We start from the raw sequence: 25282 nt of genomic DNA, 5'->3' as shown, positions 1-25282 counted from the left end.
TTGGTTTGACTTCAAAACGACTGTTTATCACCCGAATGGATTCATATAGCTAAAATATGATCTTTATACTAGTTTCATACGTTCACATCTAACTCGGATTTACGGGATATTACCGATATGGTTTAGTATGAAAGTACGAGGTGTTACAATATCTCCCCCTTGGGATCATTCGTCCTCGAATGATGGGTCGTGGTTAAGATTGGGACTGGACATGGCTTGAATACTTGAACATGAAGGAAACATGACATAAAACATAAGAGCTTGATATGGTTACGTGGGAACATGGTCATGGATCATGAGAACTGAATACGTGATTACATGGAAACATGTACTTGGGGAACATGAAACGAGTAGCGACTACATGAATGAGAATCATGAAACATTTGTCCTCGATTTGTGACTAGTGGTTAAGAATCGCTACTAACTTTGGAATCTACAAAATTTATGGCAGGACTTCCTTCATAATTCGGACCCTCACGACATTTCTCAAACGCCTGCCAAATAACTAAAGTACCAACACACAACTCACATAGCATCTTAATACGCATGATGTGACATAACGTGATTACTGAATCTTGAATGTAGCTAATATAAATACTGAGCTAGCTTGAACACACGAATATTGGTTGAATGATTACATGATTACTATACATGGGGTTTGGAAGAAATGCGTAGGCACGAATGACATGAATACCGGGAAATAGGCATGAACATGACATGATTACGGGCGTGAGATGTATGACGTGGGACATAAATACACGAAGACTGGATGACATGAATACATGAGTGCTAAACTGTCATGAGATACGAATACGTGTGAAAATGGATATCGTAACATGGAATCTGGATGTCGAAAACATGATTGTTACAACATGTGGGTTGAATACTAAGCGCGTGTAGGATTTGGATACTTAGAGACTTAATCATAGACGCTCGTATGTCACCATGGTAATATGAGATAGGAGTATGACTTAGGCTTTGAATGTAAGCGCAACTATGACTTAGGCTTTGAATGTAAGTGCAACTCGATGTGAATGCGACAGACTTGAGTCATATAACAAGAATATGATCCTAACATAGGTGTTCATAAATCTCTAGCATAGGCATGACATGAATACGTCGAATCTGAGTAGAATACTCCCGAGATAAGTACCATAGGGTACATGAAAAGATATCTATTTGAATATAGGAATGCACCTTACTTCTGATTATCTTGCTAGCTGTTAATCATGATTATAAATACCTTAGCTCATCTTGCTCATTCTCGTGAGCTAATTATAGAGGACTGAGAGAAAAGGAATTATTAGTACTATTTATATAAGATACTTTGCTTTGGAGAACAGACATGACATGGTGCATTGTACATGGAGGACGTAACGTGGAACATGCGTACATGGGAACGTGAGTCATATGGCATGAAACGTGAATAGCATGACATGGGGCATGGGACCATGAGCAACCTGACATTTACATGAGTACATCATGGATGCATATCGTGGCGTCGGACCTAATTTCATGAGTATTGAGCTATTAATAAGACATAAGCGTGATTTGCGTGGAGTACAATTGTAGGCTCACTCTTGGGTACTCATAGACGTACATGGGGATGGATAAGATATCACTTTTGGAACTTAGCTATACTTACAGAATGGGACATGGTTCAACATAGTTTACTCTTATTACTGTAAGTCGACACCCTCATTATAAAATAAGACTCATGAAGGCAAGGATCATAGGCATAAATGCTTCGTTCGTCAAGCACCTAAGGCATAAGTAGAAAGTCATCTTGAACTTAAACAGGGCATAAGTACTTCGGAAAAGAAAATGGCATCCTTTGTGCCAAGCTACGAGCTGCTTTAAAACAGTAACCAGAGGAACATAAGCATGAGTTACGTAGAATCGTGGGTAGGACATCCATCTTGACTTACTCTTATCATTACCTACCAACCCCACTGTTATGCTATCTCTATATGTGGATGCTCAAAGAAGTCGGTCGTGGGCACGAGTATGTGAGAACGTAGGTAGCATATCTTTGGAGTTGAAATAAATCATTTACCTAAGGCATTTTTCCCTTGTTCAAGGACCAGGTGGGCATTAGGATTCTTAGTCTTTAAACTATTGTGTTACCTTCTCCTCAATCATTATCAAAATCAACATCATATTCGGAAAGCACTTAGAAGCTAGAACGTGGTCATGGGTATAAAAGCACGATAGATACGTGAGACATGAATGCGGTCTTTAACCTTGGACATGAGTACAACCTGATGTGAGAAACATGAAAGAACATTCCCTCGCATAGCTTACTATCGTATGGAGACTTAATTCTTGTATCTTAAACATGGAGTGTAAAGCTTTAACAAGGGCATAAGATAGGTATGCTATGCATGTGTAGAGTACGTTTGGGCATTGGTACTACATAGTGCATGAATTATTCGAAAATTGGAACCGCTATACCTTTAAAACCCGCTATTCGATCTAGAACTTTATCTCATAACATAATTACCTAGTACTTGATCTCAACGGGCATGACAAAAATCGCATTCTACGCACCTTATCTTGGCTACATGAAATTGTGATCCTCTGACATAATCTCCTTAACCTATCAACTTACAAAACACATAATCTATATCGGCACCTTATCGCACGATCTCCCCCTTAGTTCAAAAGCGACGTTTAAAGCTGTGTGGATCTCTCGAGTTAGCGATAAGTGGTCATCTAGTGGTTCTGCTAATTTCCTCTAACATACTGATGACTCATTTTTTTTTTCCGGCTTACATCAAGCAAGTCTTACTTACTGGGAAAACTGGATTACTTAAATGAACGGGTTTCTAATGTACATAACTGACATACTAGCTTTGTCAGTCTTGAGGAAAACTCTTTTCTGATAACCCTTAAAGGCTCTTCTTCTGTAGCTTGCTCTCTTATTGCTTAGATAGTTTTCTTCTTTCACCAATTTCTATACCTCAAATTTAACTTAAACCCTTTGTGTTCTAACACGCCTTCGGTGTATTCAGACAGTTACCCACTTAGTAGTGCTAACTTGACTAAGTACTCAAATCGTACTTCTACTAACTCTGCCGAAAATTTCTAATTCACTGTATCTATTCAAACTTACTTACTATGCTTCTGTTAACCACTTGCTAGCATCACATTATCTAATTCTTCTCTGAGCACTAAAGTGAAGCATAAGGTTATTTCTAACTTTTCCTCCTTATCTGACTCTATTCTGGGGTTGTATACTATCTTTCTGAACTATAGACACGGATCACACCTAGGGAAATTTTATCTGTCTCAAATTCTCAAATGAGAAATTGGAATAACTAACCCCAAACTCCCTATACACTTTCAAAATTATATCATACTATACACATCAGGGATAAATACTTAATCACATAACCTAAGAGGGAATTGTCATATCTTTTATCTCATAGTAATATCTGCTTCTTGTAGTAACTCACTAACATCATACTCTCTAGGTCGATTCGAAAAAGCTTAAATAAATTATGACTAACCCTACAAAAAAAATTCAATATCGTCTGCTCGTGATTTTCTTATCGCATCAATCCCTTCCTAGTCATGTACATAGATCATATGGCAAAAATATATATATATCCTTAAAAAAAAAGTCAAGACTTTCTAGTATTACAGGTGGTTGGCTCTTAGGCTATTTCCTGCTCAAAACTACCGTGGACAATTTATGATTGCTGCAGCTAATTTCATAACATGTTACTCTGTAGGGTCTTAAATCTGAACTATCATCCTTATACTGTAGCTCCATGGTCAGATAATCCAAATAAACTTATTCTGTAAGGTATATAACCTATGTGTACTGCCATGCCGAAACTTGTTTTTAAAATGGTACTAAAACCTGATAAACACACCACACACTATTTGGCAAGTCTTGGGTCTCGAATTTCCTTCTTGGTGCTTACACATTTGATACGTTCAGAATTCGATGAAAAAAAAAAATGTTACTTACTGCTCTAAACTGCATGGCACGAATTAGAATAATTCCTGATGACTCCATCTGAAAGCAACACATCGATAAGGATTGGATTTACATCATCCTCATCCATTGAGACGTGGCATATTCGGTAGAATGGGAAACAACACACGAGTCCGAGTGATTTTAAGAACATAGCTCTATTGCACGATCTAGAGTTGAAAGAAGTGAGACAATCTTAAATGTCTTGGTGGTCAATGTTTATATGTGTGGGCGCCACACACATATAAAAGTGACCCCACTGGACACGGTTTCATAGACTCCCTAAGACACTTGAACCTAGGGCTCGATACCAAGCTTTGTCACGCCCCGAACCATGGCCTGGGCGAAACACGGCACTCAGTGCCTTCTTGCGCATGTGACCGAGCGAACCACATGGCTTGCTGAATCATCATGAGGCATAACATGAGCAGAATATAACGTGAATGCATGATGAGCCTTTATAAAACGTAATAAGTCATAATACTTAATAAAATTACTTGTTTAAACATGAGTGCGGAAATAACATGAATGAGCCAAAAATGGCTATACGACTCCGAAAGTCTGACATAACATAACCGACTTGTCTAGTCTATGAAACCTCTATCATGAGTTTGACATGGAACATGCTTGCTGGGACAAGGCCCCCAGCATACCTTAGATGCATAACTAATTATAAAACAAAGAGTTGACTAAACCCCGAATGAGATGGGGCTCACCCAAAAGCTGATACGAGGCTGTCCTACTGAGCAGATGCGTCGTCCTGTAATTCAGTACCTGCATCGTGAAATGCAGGCCCCCAAGGCAATAAACGGGGACGTCAGTACTTTGAATGTACTGGTATATAAACACATGAGAGAATAAACGGGCACATAATATATAGACATGAAATTTGAACTGAAACTGAACATGAACATGAGTACATGATATATATATATAATATGGATAATATATATATATATATATGAAAACATGATAATAACTGTAATACCGACATGAACCACCACGGGGAGAAACGTGGAGTCTGATCTCGGCCCGATCAGCTAAGCCATCTTGTACCTTGCCAGGGTACAAGACGTGAACATGACATGAATGGATCCAAAATCCCTAAATGGGGAAAATATGAAGGAATCGTCCTAACTGGGCGGAGCGATCCTTATCCTACGTTGGCATACGTAGTTTCAGGCTGTCTGAGCCTTCTCGGTATTAATACAACTCCCGAACATAAAAGATAACTAAAGACATGATTTCTGATTCTTAACATGAACATGGATACATGAAGACATGACAATAAATACATATATACAAGTTTTTCATGGAAATAAGCATAATATCTCATATCTTGTGTTATAGAACCCATGGAATGCAAGTTATGGGTTTTTCATAGATTACGGACTGAGTCTCAATCACCAAAACAGTAAATTAAGACTAAACAAATGGAATTATAACTGACAATATAATATATCATGGTTCAAGTGTCTAGGGTTTATCATGAATATTCCTAGAACTCTAAAACCTAGTGTGTAATCATGGAATACTGAAACATGGGGAAGAACAAGGATGTTCCCACACGTGGATAGCGTCTACATACCTGGTAATGCTCCAAACTTGTAATGAAAATATGAACTTTGAATAAGAATCCCAAAACCTAGTCTTGAATCCCTTTAATTGGGTTTTCTTGAAAACCCTATGTTAAGAATGATGAGTTCTTGCTTAATGATCAGGAACGTATGTTGGAATTGACTTGGAATGCATGGAATAGGCTTACCTTAAAGTTTCTTGAAGGTTGGGAGAGAAGAGCTTAGTCCTTAGGGCTTGAGAGACTTCTTTAGGGTTCTTTACCTCAGAAAAATTGGTTTAAAACGAAGTGGGAATGAATATAACGAAATTTGGCTCTTAAAACATCGTGGTCGGTGCGCGGTCGCGCAGCTGGAGGTTACTTCGCGCGGGTGATCGCGCGGCGGCGTAACATCGCCTCGCGGTGCGCGATCGCGCGCGCAAAGACTTCGCGCGAGTAAAACGGGGATAACTTCTAGCACATAGCTCCGTTTGAGCTCTATAATATATGGTTGGAAACGTATTTCAAAGGCCTACAACTTTTATGTTTTGAGTTTTCTCAAATTCCTAACGTCACTACTCGAAAACTGGCCATAAGTACAACTCTCGGACTTTGACGAATTTAGAAGGCCTTAAGAACTTCACTTTTTGGTTTGACTTCAAAACGATTGTTTATCACCCGAATGGATTCATATAGCTAAAATATGATCTTTATACTAGTTTCATACGTTCACATCTAACTCGGATTTACGGGATATTACCGATATGGTTTAGTATGAAAGTACGAGGTGAGTGCTTCAAACTGTTGTGTCATGGCTAACTGCCATGCAGGACTTATAACTGTTTTCTCATAAGAAGTTGGTTCACAACCATGACAGATAATCATAGCAAAATGCTGACTTTCAGGACTTAGAGTCTCAGAAGTAATGTGTTGGTGGAGGGAAAAGCATGCATTCAGAAAGGAAGGGATAAAAGGTTTAAGATTAGGTAATGTATGCTTATAATCCTGCAGGTAAGTAGGAGTTTTGGGAATTCTATGTGATTGTCTAACTTCTATGCTGGGAGCATGACTACTGGTGCTTTGATTGTGTGAGGGAAATCCAGGTGGGGTTGTAACAGGTGAAGAAAGTCTAGGTGAGCTTACATCAGGTGAAGGTAAAAGAGAGTTAACTTCCATGCCTATAGTGTTTGGTGACTGATGCAGTTGTGTAACATTATCACTTCTATTATCATTTGAAAGTTGGTAGGAGGACTGTAGGTTGAACATGGGATATTAGCATCAAAGAAGGGTGAAGAATTATTAGAAGAACTACTATGAGACTTAAGTTTAGGCAAAGAAAAGGGAAAGACAGTTTCACAAAAAATGACATCTCTTGAAATATGTATTTTCCTGGTGGTTAGATTCATAACTTTATAGCCTTTTGTAGCAGTGGGATAGCCAATGAAAACATGGGGAGAGGTTCTAAGTTCAAATTTATCTTTGTGAGGCTTGGGCAAAATGAGGTAGCATAGGCATCCAAAACTCTTCATATGAGAGTAGTTTGGTTTCTGCTTGTGTAGCAGCTCAAATGAGCATTTGTTGTTTAGCAGCGCAGAAGGTAATCTATTTATGATATATGTGGTCGTAAATATGCATTCTCCCCAAAGATTTTATAGGCAATTTGGATTGAAACAGAAGTGCTCTAGCAGTTTCAAGGAGGTAGTTGTGTTTTCTCTCAATTATACCATTTTATTGTGGTGTATAAGGGCAAGTTTTCTGATGTATTATACCTTTGGATTGAAAGAAACTTGTTGCTTCATTATTTGTGAATTCTAAGCCATTGTCAGATCTGACTGTTTTTATTGTGGTTTGGAACTGGTTTTCTATCATACATATAAAGGTTTTAAAGACAGTCAGTGCATTACTTTTGCTACTAAGCAGGTGAGTCCAAGTGGATCTGCTATAATCACCCCTATGGTAAGGAAGTACTTATAGTTGTCATATGTGCTTTCATGGTAAGGGACCCAAAGATCAATGTGAATGAGTTCAAAAATTATTTTGGTGTTGGTGGTTCTGGTTTGGTACGGCAACCTAGTTTGTCTTGTCGTAGGGCATATTGAGCAAAGAAATTAAAGGGTTGTTTGGTGGAGAGATTCACTGGTAGATGTGAGATGAGCTATGTACATTTGGGAATTTTGGGGAATGGGGATGACTCAAATGACTTAGACAGTGTACTTTGCTACTTTGACAAGAATCAGAAAAACGACAAGTAGAGTTATCATGAGAGTTGCATGCTCCAGCTGCAGGGTTGTTCTTTCTTAGGCAGTCTGAGCACAAGAAATACAGTCCATTATGCACACTACCAATCTCCAGAGACCTCTTCAGTGAAAGGCCCTGCAGAAGGCAGGATGTGTCAGAAAAGGATGCAATACACTTAAGATGCATCGTCAGAGAACTGATGGACACAAGGTTGTACTTAAAATATGGGACAAATAAAAGTCTATACAGAATGATTCTAGGACTTAATGTTACATTTCCTACTTCAGTCACCTTTACTCTATAGCCATTAGGTAGTTTAACTAGAAGGGGGTCATTTGATGTTTACTAAAGGTCATATTGTGTGATGCTCTTGAGTCTAAGATCCATGTTTTAGAATTTGCTTTGAAACATCCACAAGTTAGTTTATCAAAATCTATAGAGGAGGTGCAAGCTACAATACCTGCAAGGTTAACTGTTCCATCAATGAGAATGATGTTGTTGCTTGATTGTTCCCCTGCATCACCATTTTGGAAATGTTAGATCAAGCTGACCAGATGGTCATATTGTCCTCTACTCAGGCTCACATTTTGATTCTTATCCTATTTACTGTTTTCTTCTCTCTTTGCAGGAACCACATCTGCATTTGCAGCTATGCCTTTCCCTTTGTTAAATCTGTTGTTTTGGTTTTGGTACCTTGAATTGTTTTGGTTGTATCCTTGGTATCCCTGGCCTCTTTTATTGTAGTTTTTTTGGTTGTATTTTGACCTTTGATGGTGCTGATTTGGATAACCATGAATTTTGAAACAGTTGTCTCTGTTGTGTCTTGGTCTTTTGCATACTTCACAATACATTCTAGATCTGCTATTTCCAGAATAGCTAGTACTTGCAGTGTGGGTGTTGACACTTGAAGTGTGGTGGTTGTTACCAGAGTGACTTGTGCTTGGTCCATAGTTTGTTTTGAAATTCCTTGAGTTAGAAGAGTTAGAGATGCTTGTATTAAGGGAGGATGATTCAGCAAAGGTGTGATTGGCAAATGTTTGACTACTTGGCCTAATTTCCTTTTGTTTTCCTCCTGCACCAGAATGGCAAAAGCCTGGCCCATGGAAGGCAAAGAACTCATCATGAGTATGCTTCCCCTAATCACTGTGCAAACCTCATTCAATCATATAAGGAATTGAATCAAACGCCTATCCTGTTCAGCTTTGCACATCAACTCTTTTGCTCCACAACTACACTTACAATTACACTGATGTTTAACTGATAAATTGCTTATTTCTTCCCAGAGTTTCTTCATTCTAGTATAATATCCAAAGGATATCCAAGGTTCCTTAACTTAGGTCATTTATGTCCTTCTGTATTTGGCACAACTTTGCTCCATTCGTTTGATCATACCAATCCTCTAATTCATTCCAAAGTTCAATAGAATCAGTCACATACTCTATAACTGTCTGCAATCTCCTTTGAGAGTGAATTCAAAATCCAAGATGTGACTATGTCATCACATCTCTCCCATTGACGACGACTTGGAGATTGTGGATCTGGTTTCTTACACTCCTCAGTAATAAAACCTATCTTATTTTTTTACTGAAAGTGATCTTAAAGCACTACGTTTCCATGAACGATAGCCTATTCCATCAAATGGAGTTGGTACCAACACAACACCAACATTATTAGAGGGATGAATGTAAAATGGACTACTTACATCGATCGTATTACTCGTATTGTTTGTATCAGCTGCACCTTCAGTGCTTTCCTCTGTTTGTTCAATGTTTGCCATGGTAATTGAACGCAATTAATGTATCTCTTTCGATGAATCTGAAAGGTCGAATGAAAACGCGAATCGATGTTCGCAAATTGAGTATGAAACTGAGAAGAAAAAATTAGGGGAAAATGCGATTTTATTAACCCTAATCGTAATTGCAAACTAAAATTGAATCAAAGAGCTAAATCCTTGCTTTGATACCATGTCAAAGTGATTAGAATCAATTATAATGGGGTACTGTTACTGCCATGTGAGCTTCAAGCCGGCTCAACAATGGCGGTGAGAATTTGCATAATTGAAAATGGAGAAGTAGAGAGAGAATTTGTGATTTGAGAAAATGAAAGCTTGAATTCAATTTCTCTGAGTTGACTACATATATAAATCATCCACCGACTATGAAGATCAAAATATCTAAACTAACTTTGACAACTAATCACAACTAAGCAACCTAACTAACTAACTAACTAGATTTTATCTAACCAACTAACTAACTGTGCTGACTCAAAGACATTACAAATAGATATTTATTTATCTCAATACAGGTGCTCTTAGTATTAGAGGTCATTGATTTTAATTAAAACCTAAGAAAACAATTGCCTTGTCCTACTGAAACTTTTGTTTAAGCCTCTAAAATTACACTCCCTCCATTCCAATTTACTTGGCAGTGTTTCCTTTTTATTATGTTTCAAAAGAATGATAGTTTGTACATTTGAAAACAAGTTAATAATACACTTTTCATTTTATTCTTAATGACAAATTTATATAGCACATAAATATTATAAAATATTATAACATGCTTAAAATCACAAATTCTAAAAGAATTTTTCTTTCTTGAAGTCTGCTCACAATAAAAAAATGTCACGTAAATTAAAAGGAAAGGAGTAATATCTTATTGGACCTCTATATAAAAGAAAAACATTATTGTAACAAAGTTCACCTACAGAGGCATCCTAATAAACAGAGAACCACACCTGGGCTCTCTAGCTAAGTTTATGTGACTAGCCCGAAACTATCCCAAGTGCATGTACGCTCAAAATCTTCTTTTCAAAAATCCTTTTTCACATGGAATTAAACTTCAAAGCAGAATTTCTATTGTAGTATTAAGAAATTTGGTTTCTCCACAATTTCTAGATGCACGGTAGTAGTAATATAATCCAAATATAAACTACGCATTGTTAGAAAAATATTATTTTCTATTTAATATCTCAAAAATAAAAGGACTACTTCTATAACGTTTTTTATTGGCTTTAATACAAAATATTTGATTATGATTTATTAGCCTTAGTGGCAGATTCTCATAACGAAAAATTGTCTGTTGCAAAACCGTTGTGGCAATTTAACATTGCCATTTACTAGCCTTTATTGGACATTATTTCTAATTAAAATTGCTAACGTTATCTTTGACAACTGAATCAGGCTATTCAGATAGCCTTTATGGGTTTCATTACAGAGATCTTCAACTTCACTCTTTAGCCTATATATGATCTTGTTTATTCATTTTGTAGGGGGGTAACAAAGATACAAAATAAGAGACTTTCTTCTTTTCTTTTAGTGCTGGGTTTTCTTTCTTATTAAATCTTTGTTAGATTCTGGCTCCTAGTTTTGTACTAGAAGAGCTTGTTGAATCCTGGGGGATACACCCATACCGGGTGAAATATCCTTAAGGACAGTGTCATTGGCATGCCTCAAGCTACGAAGAATTCTCTACAATTGTTCGTGATCAAGTATTTTCCTCAAGCTTGGAAGAAGTTCCTACATGTGTTCGTGACGAAGAGAAGTCTCTACAAGTGCTCGTGATGAAGAGAAGTTCCTACACGTGTTCGTGATGAAGCATTTTCCATAAGATTTACAACAATCTTAAGGATATTTTACTTTATTCTTACGGAAAATTGAAAGAAAATAACTTAGTACAATCTGTCTAAGTTCCAGGTATGCTTCTGCTAAATTTGTTTATAATAGGTAGATGAACTTTGGCCTCAAGATGATACATATAATCACCTTTCTATTTTAGAAATATTTATGGTTGTATATTATTTGCTGGAGTGGAATTGTATATTGTTAATGTGTGTATGCATCTTGCGTGAAAGATATTGCACTTTAACTCCTTTGTCTTCTAAGAGCTACTTTTACATCTGTTTTAATTGTGAGTGTTTTATATTTTTTCACTGAACATTTTGAAGAGGCATATATATATATATATATATATATATATATATATATATATATATATATATATATATATATATATATATATATATATATATATATATATATTAGTGGTAGAATTTTCTATTCTATCAAAATTGTAATTTGCTTATGTTGCCAGAAAATCAAGCATGACCAATTTGGTGTTCCTAAATTTAATTTTATTAGGACTGTTCATTATCTACAGCTAAAAGTTGTAATTAGATAATATTAATATCTTAAAAATATGAGAATTATCTTTGAAAAATTCTAATGGTTGTATATGCCATTGAAATAGAGATTTAATATCACTCTTCAATTGCCCTATTGGTTTTCATTTAGCGAAAAATACTGATGGTTTCAAATGCATCTTTGACCAATGGAATTTGATTCTTGAAATGCCTTGAACAGTCATTAGTGGTTTTAAAGATGAAACTATTATTTGCTTGATTAGCATTTTAACGTAGCTGCATATGATGATTTGAATGAAAATAGCCATTAAGGGCTTCTGTTATATTTTTCTTTTGAGACGTATTGTTTTGTGTGTGGCAAATTAAGCCATCATATTCCTAAATGTAGAAGAAGATTCAGAGAAATGATAATCCCACAAAGAGAAGATAAATTTGAGTAAGCGGATGATATAATTGGTGTGATCATTTCTCAAGTAAATCTTGTGGCTAATATGAGAGTTTGGGTGTTAGACTTTGGTGTTACTAAGCATATTCTACACCCAAGTTGAAGAAGAAAAATGGTTTATTTATGTTGGTGATTCTAGAACTATTCAAGTTCTTAGAATGGAAAAATTCTTCTTAAAATCACTTTTGAAAAAATTATTGGCATTAGTTGGGGTAATTTATGTTTCTAATATTTGAACTAATTTGGTTTCTCTGAGATTATTAGGAAAAGTGGGGGTGAAAGTTTTATTTGAATTTGATAAAATTGTGTTAACCAAAACCGCGTTTTGTGGTCAATGAGTATTGTAATCGTGATTTATTTGTGTGTGCTTATTATTTTAAAATAAAATGGATAGGTCGAAGATTCATTCTAGTATTATTTTAATATATTATTGGATCATTATTTTACAATTTAAACATATCTTTAAAAGCTTATCAGACTATTTGAATGGTCTCTCTTTTCAAATTATGCAAAGTTAGAACAGAATATTTAATATATTAAATAGTGTTGAATAGTCTTTATGAGGTGTTAATGATGAAATCGTCATTTGTTATTTGGCTATTATATTAGCTTGCAATAATTTGAATGATTTTAAATTCCATTTGTTTTGTCATTGATCACTGTCTTGAATGGCATTGCCTGACCTTTACATTGTTTTGTCAAACTATCAGAAAGTTAGCATTTAAAATGTTTTTTGATATGCGTTGGTAAAAATCTTATCCATTTTGTTGGACCTTTGCCTGCATATATAGTTTATAACTATTTTGCTTTTGGAGTATATAGGATATATCAATAGAAATTCTTTATCTTATCATTGTTATGTTGTGGTGAATAAATTTGTATGTCATATAAAATAGGATGTCTTACGAGTTTTATAAATTGTGGAAAGCTAATCCCTCAGATTGCAATATTTGAAATTGTGGGAGTGTGTTGCTGATGTTATGCTACTCAATTTTGAAAAGAAAACGAATATCTGAGAGGTACCACAAACATGGTACTAAACATAGTGAATTTTTGGACTTGGTTGGTGATGAGGCTAAGTGGTTAAGAGACCTCTTAGTGAGTATTCCAAGGGAAATAAAACCAACATCTTTTGTGTCTATATATTGTGGTTGCCAAGCAATGTTAGCTGTGTGAGAAAATAAATTTTTCAATAGCAATAAAACATATCTGTTTGAGACATAAAGTGATAAAACAACATTGTTGTGAGATGGAATTATTTCCATGAATTATGTGATGTCTGAGGTGAATTTGGCCGATTCACAAGACTAAAAGAAACATCGAGAGGAATGAGACTTTTGTCATTTGAGAAGATTAACAATGATGGTAACTTGATTTCTATGTGATTGGAGATCCCATGAATTAGGTTCATATGGGTAATAACAAGTCATTAGTTGATCAAAAGTGCACTATTAAATTATGTCCCTTCCTATGATGTGTGAATATAGTACAGTACTGCAAGGCAAAGTGAGGCTGAGTTAAAAACTCTTAAGTAAAATTTTCACAAACAATTTAAGTACCTTTTGGCTCCTTCTAACAACCTATAACTATATGTTCTACATTTACAATTCGTAGCTGGAGAACCTATATTTAGCTAGTAGATATGTCGACTTAAATATAGGATAAATATAACGGAAATACACAGCTGAGAAAACTGAAAGTGCTATATTTATGGAAACAAAATCTACTCCAATTTAAATTAAAATCAGTTTTTAATGTTCCCTGATTCACGCAAATATCCTCTCATTCCATATCTGATCTCATATCTCATTCAAACAGCTAACAAATTCAAAAAAAATTGAATTCAAAAAGTACATTCATATTTTTAACCAAAAAAAAAAAAAAAAAAGGGTTCAAAAACTAGTTCATCAAAAACCTTTGAAAAATAACAATATCAAACCAGTGAACAGAGCTCGTTTTAAACGATGAATATATATTTGAATTCATCTGTTGAAATATCGAATTCAAGTTGAGTTCATAATTGAGGTAACAACGTTTTCACTGCAACTTTTTTATTTTTTTGATTTTTCTGAAATTTTGAAAAATATAGTCAAAATATATCTGAAATATAGTCAACAGAAACCAGAATAAGTAATATTGAACATAATAATCAAAAATACAATTAAAATATAGCCAAAATATAGTCATAATTGAGTTCATAATTGAGGTAACAACGTTTTCACTGCAACTTTTTTTTTTTTTTTTGATTTTTCTGAAATTTTTCTAAATATAGTCAAAATATATGAAAAATATATCTGAAATATAGTCAACAGAAACCAGAATAAGTAATATTGAACATAATAATCAAAATACAATTAAAAATATAGCCAAAATATATATGAAAAACAACTATTAAAATATCAATCCAAAACATTAGGAATTGAAAATTCGGGTTCTATACCTCTAGTCCTCATCGGAGTAGAAGCTTTCTTAGCCATTTCACTTGAATCTAACAAAAAAACCAAGAACAAACAGTGATAATTAATTATTTAGAGTTGCATTGCTGATTCAAACGAAAAAAAAAAACGAAAATATAAGTTAAATACACGGTGAAACGTAAAAATCAATATAGAATCTTACCTTTTTTGGGAATTATATTTGAATTATGAGTGAAATTAATGAGTAGTTAATTAGAGATAAACAAGGAAGTTGAACTATTGTAAAACTGATTTGAAATTGGAGGAAATTAAGGGATATTGGGCATGATGACGTGTATTTAGGGGGATAGGAGAGAGGGACATTTTTTTTGGCTTAAATTTAGGGGTGTGGGAAGTTATCAGATGAGTGGTAAAAAAGTTGTAGCTATAGGAAGTAAATATGTTATATTTTAGCTACTAAATATAATTATTGTAAAGTTTAGTTATGTTCCATAAATAGGTAATAATGTAAGCTATGCCAAGTAAATTTTCCACTACCATATCTTTTATAGGTGGTGTATTGCTCTGCAGAATACACTTGATGGGTGGACCTATATGAGTGTGGAGTGGTGCCGCTTCTATGAAATTGTGACGGATTTCTAGAGCACTCATGAATACGAGGACATGCGCATGGCCTCTTAGCGCAAAACCGCGATAACGACAAAGATTGTGCGAGTATAATGTGATAGAATAAGACCCTAGGCTTATAAAAGAATTATTGGTTCATAGAAGTTCTAAACTTCACCAATTGTTCTGTAAGTTTAATCTTGTTTTATCTAGATCTGGTTCATAGTCTACGAAAAACTAGATTCGACGCATTGTACTCATATATGTAAACCTAGCAAAACTTCTTATTTTTATTTATTTTATTATTTTTGAGATATATGGGGGATTGTTAGAAAAATATTATTTTCTATTTGATATCTCAAAAATAAAAGGACTACTTCTATAACGTTTTTTATTGGCTTTAATACAAAAGATTTGATTATGATTTATTAGCCTTAGTGACAGATTCTCATAATGAAAAATTGTCTGTTGCAAAACCGTTGTGGCAATTTAACATTGCCATTTACTAGCCTTTATTGGACATTATTTCTAATTAAAATTGCTAACGTTATCTTGACAATTGAATCATGTTATTCAGATAGCCTTTATGGGTTTCATTACATAGATCTTCAACTTCACTCTTTAGCCTATATATGATCTTGTTTATTCATTTTGTAGGGGGATAACAAAGATACAAAATAAGAGACTTTTCTTCTTTTCTTTTAGTGCTGTGTTTTCTTTCTTATTAAATCTTTGTTAGATTCGCTTCCTAGTTTTGTCTAGAAGAGCTTGTTGAATCCTGAGGGATACACCCATACCGGGTGAAATATCCTTAAGGACAGTGTCATTAGCATGCCTCAAGCTACGAAGAATTCTCTACAATTGTTCGTGATCAAGTATTTTCCTCAAGATTTGAAGAAGTTCCTACATGTGTTCGTGACGAAGAGAAGTCTCTACAAGTGTTCGTGATGAAGAGAAGTTCCTACACGTGTTCGTGATGAAGCATTTTCCGTAAGATTTCCAACACGCATCACCCTTTACATGTAAATCAAATTACTTGGAGTACTTTGATTAAGTATGGCAAAAATGAAAGAAAATTGACTAAATTAAGAAGGCACTACTTATATTATCTTGCCACGATTGTAATTTGTACATGTTGATATTTGGCAATGTCGGGTGATGTCACATTAAGAATTGAAAAGAAAAAGAAACTACTTATTTGATACTTAATGGTGTGAGACCTTTTGGGGAAAATCGCATTGCGTTTGACTCAAAGCGAACAATATCACACTTTGTTAGAGTATCTTTACATTATTCTAGCCTAACAGAGTAGCCATTCTAGATCCTTTCCAACATTTAGCATGAAGCCTTAGTGAAAAGATTTCATAAGCGAATTCAGAATTTTAAACTTAATGTGTTCATAAGGTTTCGAGTTCTTTGAAATTATGAATCCAAAACTTATATAACAGATATAAGTTAATAATGGTGAGTTCATGTTCCAGTGTACCAAAAAAAATGGTGAGTTCAATTGAACCCATATTCAAAATTATGGGTCCACCCTGGCGAGTCTATTTCTGAACTTGCAATTCGTATGGTTGGGCCATGATTAAAGAATTACAAGAAGTTTAAAAGATACTATCATTATTCTGAAAGGTCACACGTTGGAGATTAAAGTATCTAGTACTCCTAAATTAAAGGGTCCCACTCGCCTGGAATTGATGTTTAATCAAGCAGGTTTACCTACCATTAAGTAGTGTTTATAATTTTAATACCCCTGATTATATGACCCTGTATTCGAATTTTTAGACAACTTGTCCCCTCGATTAACTGCAACTTGTCTGGATCATCACCAAATTTACGTCCTAGCAATTTAATCAAACTAATTCTCTATTCTTTAAGTCCTCTAATTTAGTTGGAACATCACCATTGTGCTTTTACTACTAATATTTTTGGAGTATGTGAAGGTTTTCTAAAACATTTTAGTAAGCGGACAAAATAAGGTTCAATTTATCAAAAATGATGTGTACTACCATCTATGAATAAAGAAATTAAAGATTATTAAATGCTGAAGAAAAAAAAGAACCCATGATAGATGATCATTGAAGGAATGTGATGGATCTAGTGAAGACCAACTTTTCAAAAACAAAACAGAAAGAACAAGCAACGAATTTTAATTAATCTGATCAATCATATCAGGTATACTTCGAGCCCATGAACAAAAGTTTAGAAAATAATTAATGGAGCCAATTTAGTCAAGTTGCACGTATTAACTTTCAAATTTCATTTCGGCGTTAAAAAATTGAAGAAGATTAAACAGTGTTTCTTTAAACATAAAGTTTTGTCGTTCATGACACTGTTGTGTTCATTCTCCATAGTAGACTCCATTAATTGCACATAGAAAAGTAATTATTCCTTGATAGTACTATTTTAATTAAGAACACGATGGGTGGGGGCTTTAGTTGATGATATTCAAGTTCAACAAGAAAAAGTTCTTTTCCAAAAGTTGTAAGTTGTAACAAGGACCAAGAAAAAGAAGACCAACAATGACAATAAGAAGGTGCACTTCATGAAAGTTTAGTCAAACAAAGACAAAGTTATCTATAAAGTTAATTTAAAATCAGGACTTAGAAGAGAAAAAAATGTTGTCACTCAAATAATCTTGCTTAAAGTCTGTTTGGAAGGGCTTAAAAAAAGCAGCTTATAAGCTGAAAACAGTTTAGAGCCCATTTGAATTGGCTTATAAGTTGCTGAAAACAACTTATAAGGTCGTTTTCAAACTTTTTTTGAAGTTTGTGATTGTGGAGTTTAAAGCTATTTTTGTCTTAAAATAAGCCCAAAAAATAATTGGGCCCTTTTTGGCTTAACTTATTTAAAGCGAACATATTTAAAAACTTTATAAACCAAAAAAAAAATAAGTTAGATTACCCCAACTTATTTTTTTTTTTTTTTTTTTGGCTTATAAGCTGTTTTTTTAAGCCCATCCAAATGTGCTTTTATAAGCCGAAAAAAATAAGTTGGGGTAGCCCAACTTATTTTTTTTGGTTTATAATCTGTTTTCAGCTTATAAGCTGCTTTTTTTAGGCTAAGCCAAACGGACTAACTTACTTTTTTGGGCTTATTTTAAGCACAAAATGGCTTATAAGCTGGCCAACCAAACACTTAAAAAAGCTAAAAAAAGCTTGTAAGCTGTTTTCAGCAACTTCTAAGCTAAGCCAAACGGGCTCTTAGTCTTGAACTCTCGGTCCACGAGGGAGCGAATTACTGGCATGTAAATATTAGGACTTATATTATTGAAAAATATATAAAATATTACGACATAAATTTTTACACTATACATACAGCAAACTCATAACAAAAAATAAGCCAACTCTTTGTATTTTTTATACACTTTAGCGTGTATATCATTGTATAATCTATATATAAAAAGTGCATATGCATTATACACTTCTATACATATTGATTATACACCGTCACAGTGTCAAAAGTCAACTACACTAAACACTCTTGTACTATGACTCAGTTACAGGTACACCTCCTGCGTTTGAAAATCAAATACTTACACTCCCTGTAGTATGAAAATTCTACACGTACACCCCTAATTATATGATTTGTAATGGAAAACTGGCGCGGATCGGCTTGTTTTCCGATTTGCTGTCTTTTTTCCTTCCAGAACTATGGATATTCTCGTCCAAAATTTCAAATGAAGATAAAATTGCAGGCATGTTCACCAATTGGTCCTTTTTTTTTTTCCACCAAAAATCAGCTAAAGTAGGCCATCAAAAAAAGTGAAGGCCTAACTCTAGGGAAATTTACCTATCATTAAGAATTTACGTATCATCAAAAGAATAACATTCTTATACTTGAAGTGTGAATTTTTGTTAATTAAGATAGTTTCCAACACTTTGAGAAAACTAATACTAAATTGTTTTCTACTACCTTTCATGTTCATTGCTGTTAGACATGTAAGTTTACTTGAAAATAAGGAATCAATGCGGTAAAATTCGCGCCAACATTAGATGTGTTTTGACTCTGTTAGCTTATTTTAAACTCCATCAATCTTCTAGAGCGAGAATATTGTTTTTCTATTACTTTCTGTTATTTGATATACCAACAAATAGGGGAAAATCAAAGCAGGAAGAGAAGGTCATTGGAGATATTTGAATCTTGGTTGCTGAATGAAGTTGCAATAACTATTTATAACTGAAATATCATATTTACTAGTGAAAGGGAAAAAAAAAGTAAATAGATTTTACTATATTAAAGCAAAGAAAACAAAAAGACTAGAAAGAAATGTAGGAGGAGCCAAGTATCTGGTTTTAGGAGGATCCAAGTAGCTGGTTTCATATTCTGGAACATACTCCTAAGTCCTACCTACGTATGATGATGACCCAATATAGCTTACGATGCAAATGGGCTGCACTTAGCTTTCTAATACCAGATTGGTTTGGGCCTAATTGCGTTATAGAGGGTCAATTGCACTTTTGCTCTATTTTGTGCCAGTCTCTATTTTTTGTCCCTCGAGGCAAACAATTTTGTGACACTCATAAGTTTATAATTTAATATTATAATATCTCACAAGTTATGTTTCGTTAGGCATAAGTTCGCTATTGAAGACAAAAAATTAAAGACCAGGCATAAGTTCGCTGTTAGGACCACTAACTGATCGATCGAGGACATATTAAAAATAAAAATAGAATGTATTTGTTGCTAAACTTTCTTTTAGAAGGAAATTAATCAAGAAATTAAAGCCTCAGTTATTTACTATTTCTAATTTATTTAGTATGTAAATTCGTTTATAATTTCGTAAGTCTTGTACGAGAAGTGGAAAAGGAGAGTTTTTCTTTAATCGTTTATAAATGGATTTAAGATGTTAAGTCGACGGGTGCAAGTATCACTGCACCTACTATTGCTTTATTGTATTATTGATTTCACCCCTTGTAGATATACAAAGCGTGTCGTAATCAGAATAGCCTTAGCTAGAGATTAAAGTTATTAGCAACTTGATGCAATGATAAATCATAATGACGAAGTTAAGAATTTCACTAAGAATATCGGAAGCTATTCAAGAATCAATATGTATGTGTTTATAAGTAATATTATGACCTGCATATAAATGCAATATGATTTTTCAGTAAATTAGATTGTTCAACTGACCACCCTTCGACATATGTAACTATGACCACCCTTCAACATATGTAACTATGTCTTTTCTAGTTCGTCTTGTATAATTATAGGATGGAAGAGAAGTGTTACATTAGTGTCTTTCTTATTTCATGAAGGTAACTTCAAGATGCTGCTTTCAGCATAAAACACAAACCAAAAGAATACAGTGGCCCCAGAGATAAACTATCAACTTTAGCACAATAGCACTTGGTTATCCAGCAAACCCTAGAATAATAGGTTTCTCCCAAAAAAGTATAAGTAATAAATAGCTAAGGATCAACAAACTGATTCTTTCAAATTGTAATTAAACTTCTCGCCCAACTAGATATTACAGAAGAAGTGTTGAAACTCCCTTATGGAAATTCCTCATTGCTAATAAATTCATATGTAATAGACATACTAAATCAAGATGTTCCCAATGTAGTAAACATGATTAGTTCTCCGTTTCAAGGTTTCAACACATACTATACCGTGGTCTGGTAAGTGATACACTTTCTCAAGATCAATGCATACGTGAAGAGAATGAAATTTATATGTACAAGGATATCCAATCAATTCTTAAGTGTTTAGAGAGAACTCATCATTGCTTAAGGCAAACTGTGAGATGGACAAGAGACCAGGACATGCTTGCAAACAATGTTTTTAAAAGAGCAAACAAAGTAAGCAGATTTTCTGTGGGTAATATAACATTCCTCAACTTTTGATAATTTTATTCTTGAGCTGCCTCTTCAATTTGAGGCTTACTTAAAATAAAGAAAATGCAATGCCCTTCCTTCATATTCAAATGCCAAAAACACAAAAAACATCCTATCTTACTTTATTCATACATATAAATGACAAAAATCAACTACACAAAAATATTAGGAGGTGTAACACTTCATGTCCCCTCCTTCATGTATTGCGCCTTTTTGAGATTTCAATATGGTGGTAGAGGTCAACCTAACCCCCTCCATAACAACATCAAAGTGTTGGAGTAGGAGACAACTGCAAGTTTCAACACTCAGAGGCAGATCTAGATTAGGTTCTGTGGATTCAACTGAATCCTATGTTTTCTTGATGCAAACATGCAAAGCAAATTAAAGAAGGTGTGTATGTCAATATATGCACACATATTTTGAACATAATGACCATATATAAAAATCATGAATCCGTCTCTGTCATCATCACCACATTTTTGAAGCTATATTAGAACCTCATGCATAAGTAAGTCTACTTCATTTCTGGAACTAGAGGCACATACTAAATTGTCTTTTTAACTTAACAAACTATTGATAAATGCTGCTGCTCACCTTTTGTGCAAGATTCTACCTTTGCGGCTTGCAGGTTTCTAAGAAGCAGAACCTGACATTTACAGTCTATTGTTGACTGAATATCAGTAGTATATTACTTAGAACCTCATGCATAAATAAGTCTACTTCATTTCTGCAACTAGAGGCACATACTAAATTGTCTTTTTAACTTAACAAACTATTGATAAATGCTGCTCCTCATCTTTTGTGCAAGATTCTACCTTTGCGGCTTGCAGGTTTCTAAGAAGCTGAACCTGACATTAACAGTCTATTGTTGACTGAATATCAGTAGTATATTATTTAGAACCTGCCTCTAAGTTACTCAGTGTCAGAAGTTTTCTTGTAATATGTGATGGACTTCACACCTAACAAAGTTCTACCTTAAGGTGAAACATTAATTACAAGCTCTCTTTTCAATCATTAAGAATCTGTTAAGTAACTCCAAGGACAATAAAGAACAATAACTCCAAGGACAATAAAGAACAAGTATGAAATGATTCTTGTTTAATCTATAATGTTAGGCTTAGAACACTTAATTAATATCCTAGGGATTGGCATTGCAGGGAACATAAGTATATATTTTACTCTTAGGAAGACTAATAACATTATCTATATGCATGCATTAATATAAGAAAGCTCTTTCTAAGTAATAAACATGTGGTGATTTAGCACATAAGAACTATATATGTTGCTTGTAATCCCTAAAATGCAGGTGCACTGACGGATCCTTCATACATGCACTATGTGGCGAGGATCCGACACGCCCCTAGCTGCATTTTGAAGAGTCCGGGAAACATAGCATAAGATAAATCGATTAATGTCACCTAAAATGTCAACAAAAGTTAGGGTAGAAAGTCATTTACAATGTTACTTTAGCTAAAAACCTACCACAGATTAAAGTCTTGAGTATAGCATCCAAGTTGTTTTCTGAATTTAACTTCTAAGATTCAAAAAAGGGAAAGCATACAGAAACAATTAGGTTATTGTATGCACTGATAAGGTCTATGATGTACTAGGTCTAATCCAAATTAAAAACTAATAAAAGGAAGATTTATTAAAATATACTAATAATATTCTAGTTATATCCAAGGTTACACATGACCTAAGGAAAAACAATTGTAGGCAGAACCATAGGTTTATGATGGTTTTGAACATTTCTAGGGTTTCTAGCAGCTATGTCATGTCATAAAAGGTGCTTTTAGCAATACAAAATTGAGAGAGTAATTAATCTTCACCCATATGATTTGTTGAAGCCCTAAATTGAATAGTACTCAAGAATGTTGAAGATATCTGAAGGCCACTGATTGAAGGTCATCCGCATCATCTTGATATGTCCATTGCCCGTTGTTGTGATGATGATCTGTTTGCATGTCAAAAGAATCTGCTGAGCAAGAACCCTCTTCAAAACTTGACATATTTCCCTTTGGAACCACCAAATTAGTATTGTCATAATTCCCCATATGGTAATTGTTTGATGTCATGTTGTAACTTTCACTTCCATGATATGGGGTTGATCCAATATTATTGTTACTGGTCAAGCTAGAATGATCAAATTGGGGCATATTGCTTGGATTTTCAGACTGATAAAACCAACTTTGAAGATCTTGAAATTGGTCACAATTAGGGTTTGCATAATTGGAACCATTTTGCAAGTTTTGAGCTGCTTGTTCCTTGAGAGAAGCAAGTTGTGCTTGTAAATTGACAACCTGTGAAATCAACAAAAATCTCATAAATTCTAGATCAACTAATTAACAAGCATGAAACGCTTTTGGTTATCAAGATAATTAATATAAATTACCTGTTGTTGGAGAGCAAAAATATGTGAAACACATCCATAAATTGGATCTTGAAGTCTAGCCTGAGCTTCATAAGCGATGGTAACAGCCGCTTCGCCGCGATCACTCACAGGTATATGAGCAAGAAGTTTTGATACATTGCTAGCCCCAAAAACCTTGTGAATAGCTGAAAAATGAGTAGCACCGTGTTCATAGCAGAAATAAGGGGCAAAAACACATCCTTTAATACATTTTCTTCTCAAAAACTTGCAGGCACCACAAGGGGAACCAGTGCCTGTCATCTTATTGTATGTATATATGTTGATCTTATAAATTGGTAAGTACTTTAATTGCGGGTGATGATAATTAATCAAGCTAATTTTGTGAGTTCTCAGCTAATTGCAAGCATTATCACCATGTTTATAATACTAGAGGAGGAGGGAGGTCGATCATAAAATATTGAATACTTAATTACCTTAATTATAGTGGTTCCCTTATTGGGCTACAGATTTAATTTGTTGTATTATAAAATTCTCTTTACCCCCCTTACATTCTCAAATTAAATTTTGTACTCCAATTTGAGATTCCATTAAACATCCTTAAAAGGACAAATGAAGTAGCATAAACCAAACCCATACATCTCTGCTTGCTGCTTCATAACTGATCTTATTCAGCTCATTTTATCAATGTCTTCCAATTGATAACAACATTTACATTTATTTCTTGGTTTTTAAAAGAGGTGAAGTAGCAAGAGAAAGTGGTAAATCCTATCCGGTTGCTATCTTTAACATTGCAAATCTTCATATCTATCATGGTTAAAACCTTGAAGGTTTATTAGATTTTGAGGGATTTAATTTATATACACTGACAATTTAATGAATTTATACACCATTATAGTGTAATTAATTTAACATATTACAGTAGATTACTTGCTTTATTAATTTTTAGGTAGTTAACTCGTTCCACATAATTTTATGTATGTCTATGTAATTACTTCTAGTTACTCCTTATGTTGCAATTTATGTGGTACAATTCGAATTTTGAGAGTTAAACTTCTTAACTTGGACCGCGAATTTGGACATAGAATCTTTTTTGAAATAAATTCAACATACTTGAAAACTACATCAAAGTTTATAGAACCCTATTCTAGTCTAATTGTGATAGTTTTATTTATGGTAAATTGTAATTAAGGTAATATAAAATATGTAGTCCTATTAGAATAGGGTTCCCCTATTAGACTAAGAGAAGGAAGACCTTTCTTCTGTATAAGGAGGTCATTCTGATGAATACAAAGCAGAAAGAATTCTCCCATTATTTGTGTCTCTCTAAATTCTTGTCCCTGTCTCTATTTTAACATGTATTAGAGTCACGTTGAAAAGAACACAAAACACCCTAAGCATGACAGGTGACAATAAAGAAACCGGCAATACCAGCAAAGGAATCGGCGGTGAAGAAAACAAAACCCAAAGCCCTACGACATTACGTCGAATGATAACCCTGGAATTGTGGTGACACAAGTCCAATTGAAGGGTGAAAATTATGAAGAATGGGCTAGATTTATGAGGACGACTGCCCTAAGAGCAGAGAAGAAATTCGGCTTCGTTGGTGGACTATAAACTCACTGTTGGTGTCGTGGATTCGCAACACCATAGAATCGACGCTTCGCTCAACAATTACACATAAAGAGGAAGCG

General features: G+C 34.3%; 1 protein-coding gene across 1 annotated transcript; it reads right to left on the bottom strand.

The window, feature by feature from the left end:
* Nucleotides 1-22770: 22770 nt before the first annotated feature.
* On the bottom strand, nucleotides 22771-23964 carry LOC132069367 (LOB domain-containing protein 29-like). Its single transcript, XM_059462735.1, has 2 exons — nucleotides 23613-23964; nucleotides 22771-23520 (listed from the first exon to the last, which is right to left on the bottom strand). Exons 1-2 carry the CDS (start codon nucleotides 23889-23891, stop codon nucleotides 23086-23088), a joined length of 714 nt encoding a protein of 237 aa, XP_059318718.1. The 5' UTR covers nucleotides 23892-23964; the 3' UTR covers nucleotides 22771-23085.
* Between the last annotated feature and the right edge of the window lie 1318 nt (nucleotides 23965-25282).

This window comes from Lycium ferocissimum, chromosome 1 (genome assembly GCF_029784015.1).
Source record: "Lycium ferocissimum isolate CSIRO_LF1 chromosome 1, AGI_CSIRO_Lferr_CH_V1, whole genome shotgun sequence".
Classification (NCBI taxonomy): domain Eukaryota; kingdom Viridiplantae; phylum Streptophyta; class Magnoliopsida; order Solanales; family Solanaceae; genus Lycium; species Lycium ferocissimum.
Note: the sequence above shows the minus strand (reverse complement) of the source record. Positions and strands in the feature narration are given on the sequence as shown.

Coding starts and splice junctions, on each gene's coding strand:
- LOC132069367 (XM_059462735.1), bottom strand. CDS start 23,891: ATGACAGGCACTGGTTCCCCTTGTGGTGCCTGCAAGTTTTTGAGAAGA. Junction 23,521..23,612: donor TTTTTGCTCTCCAACAACAG/GTAATTTATATT, acceptor TTGATTTCACAG/GTTGTCAATTTACAAGCACA.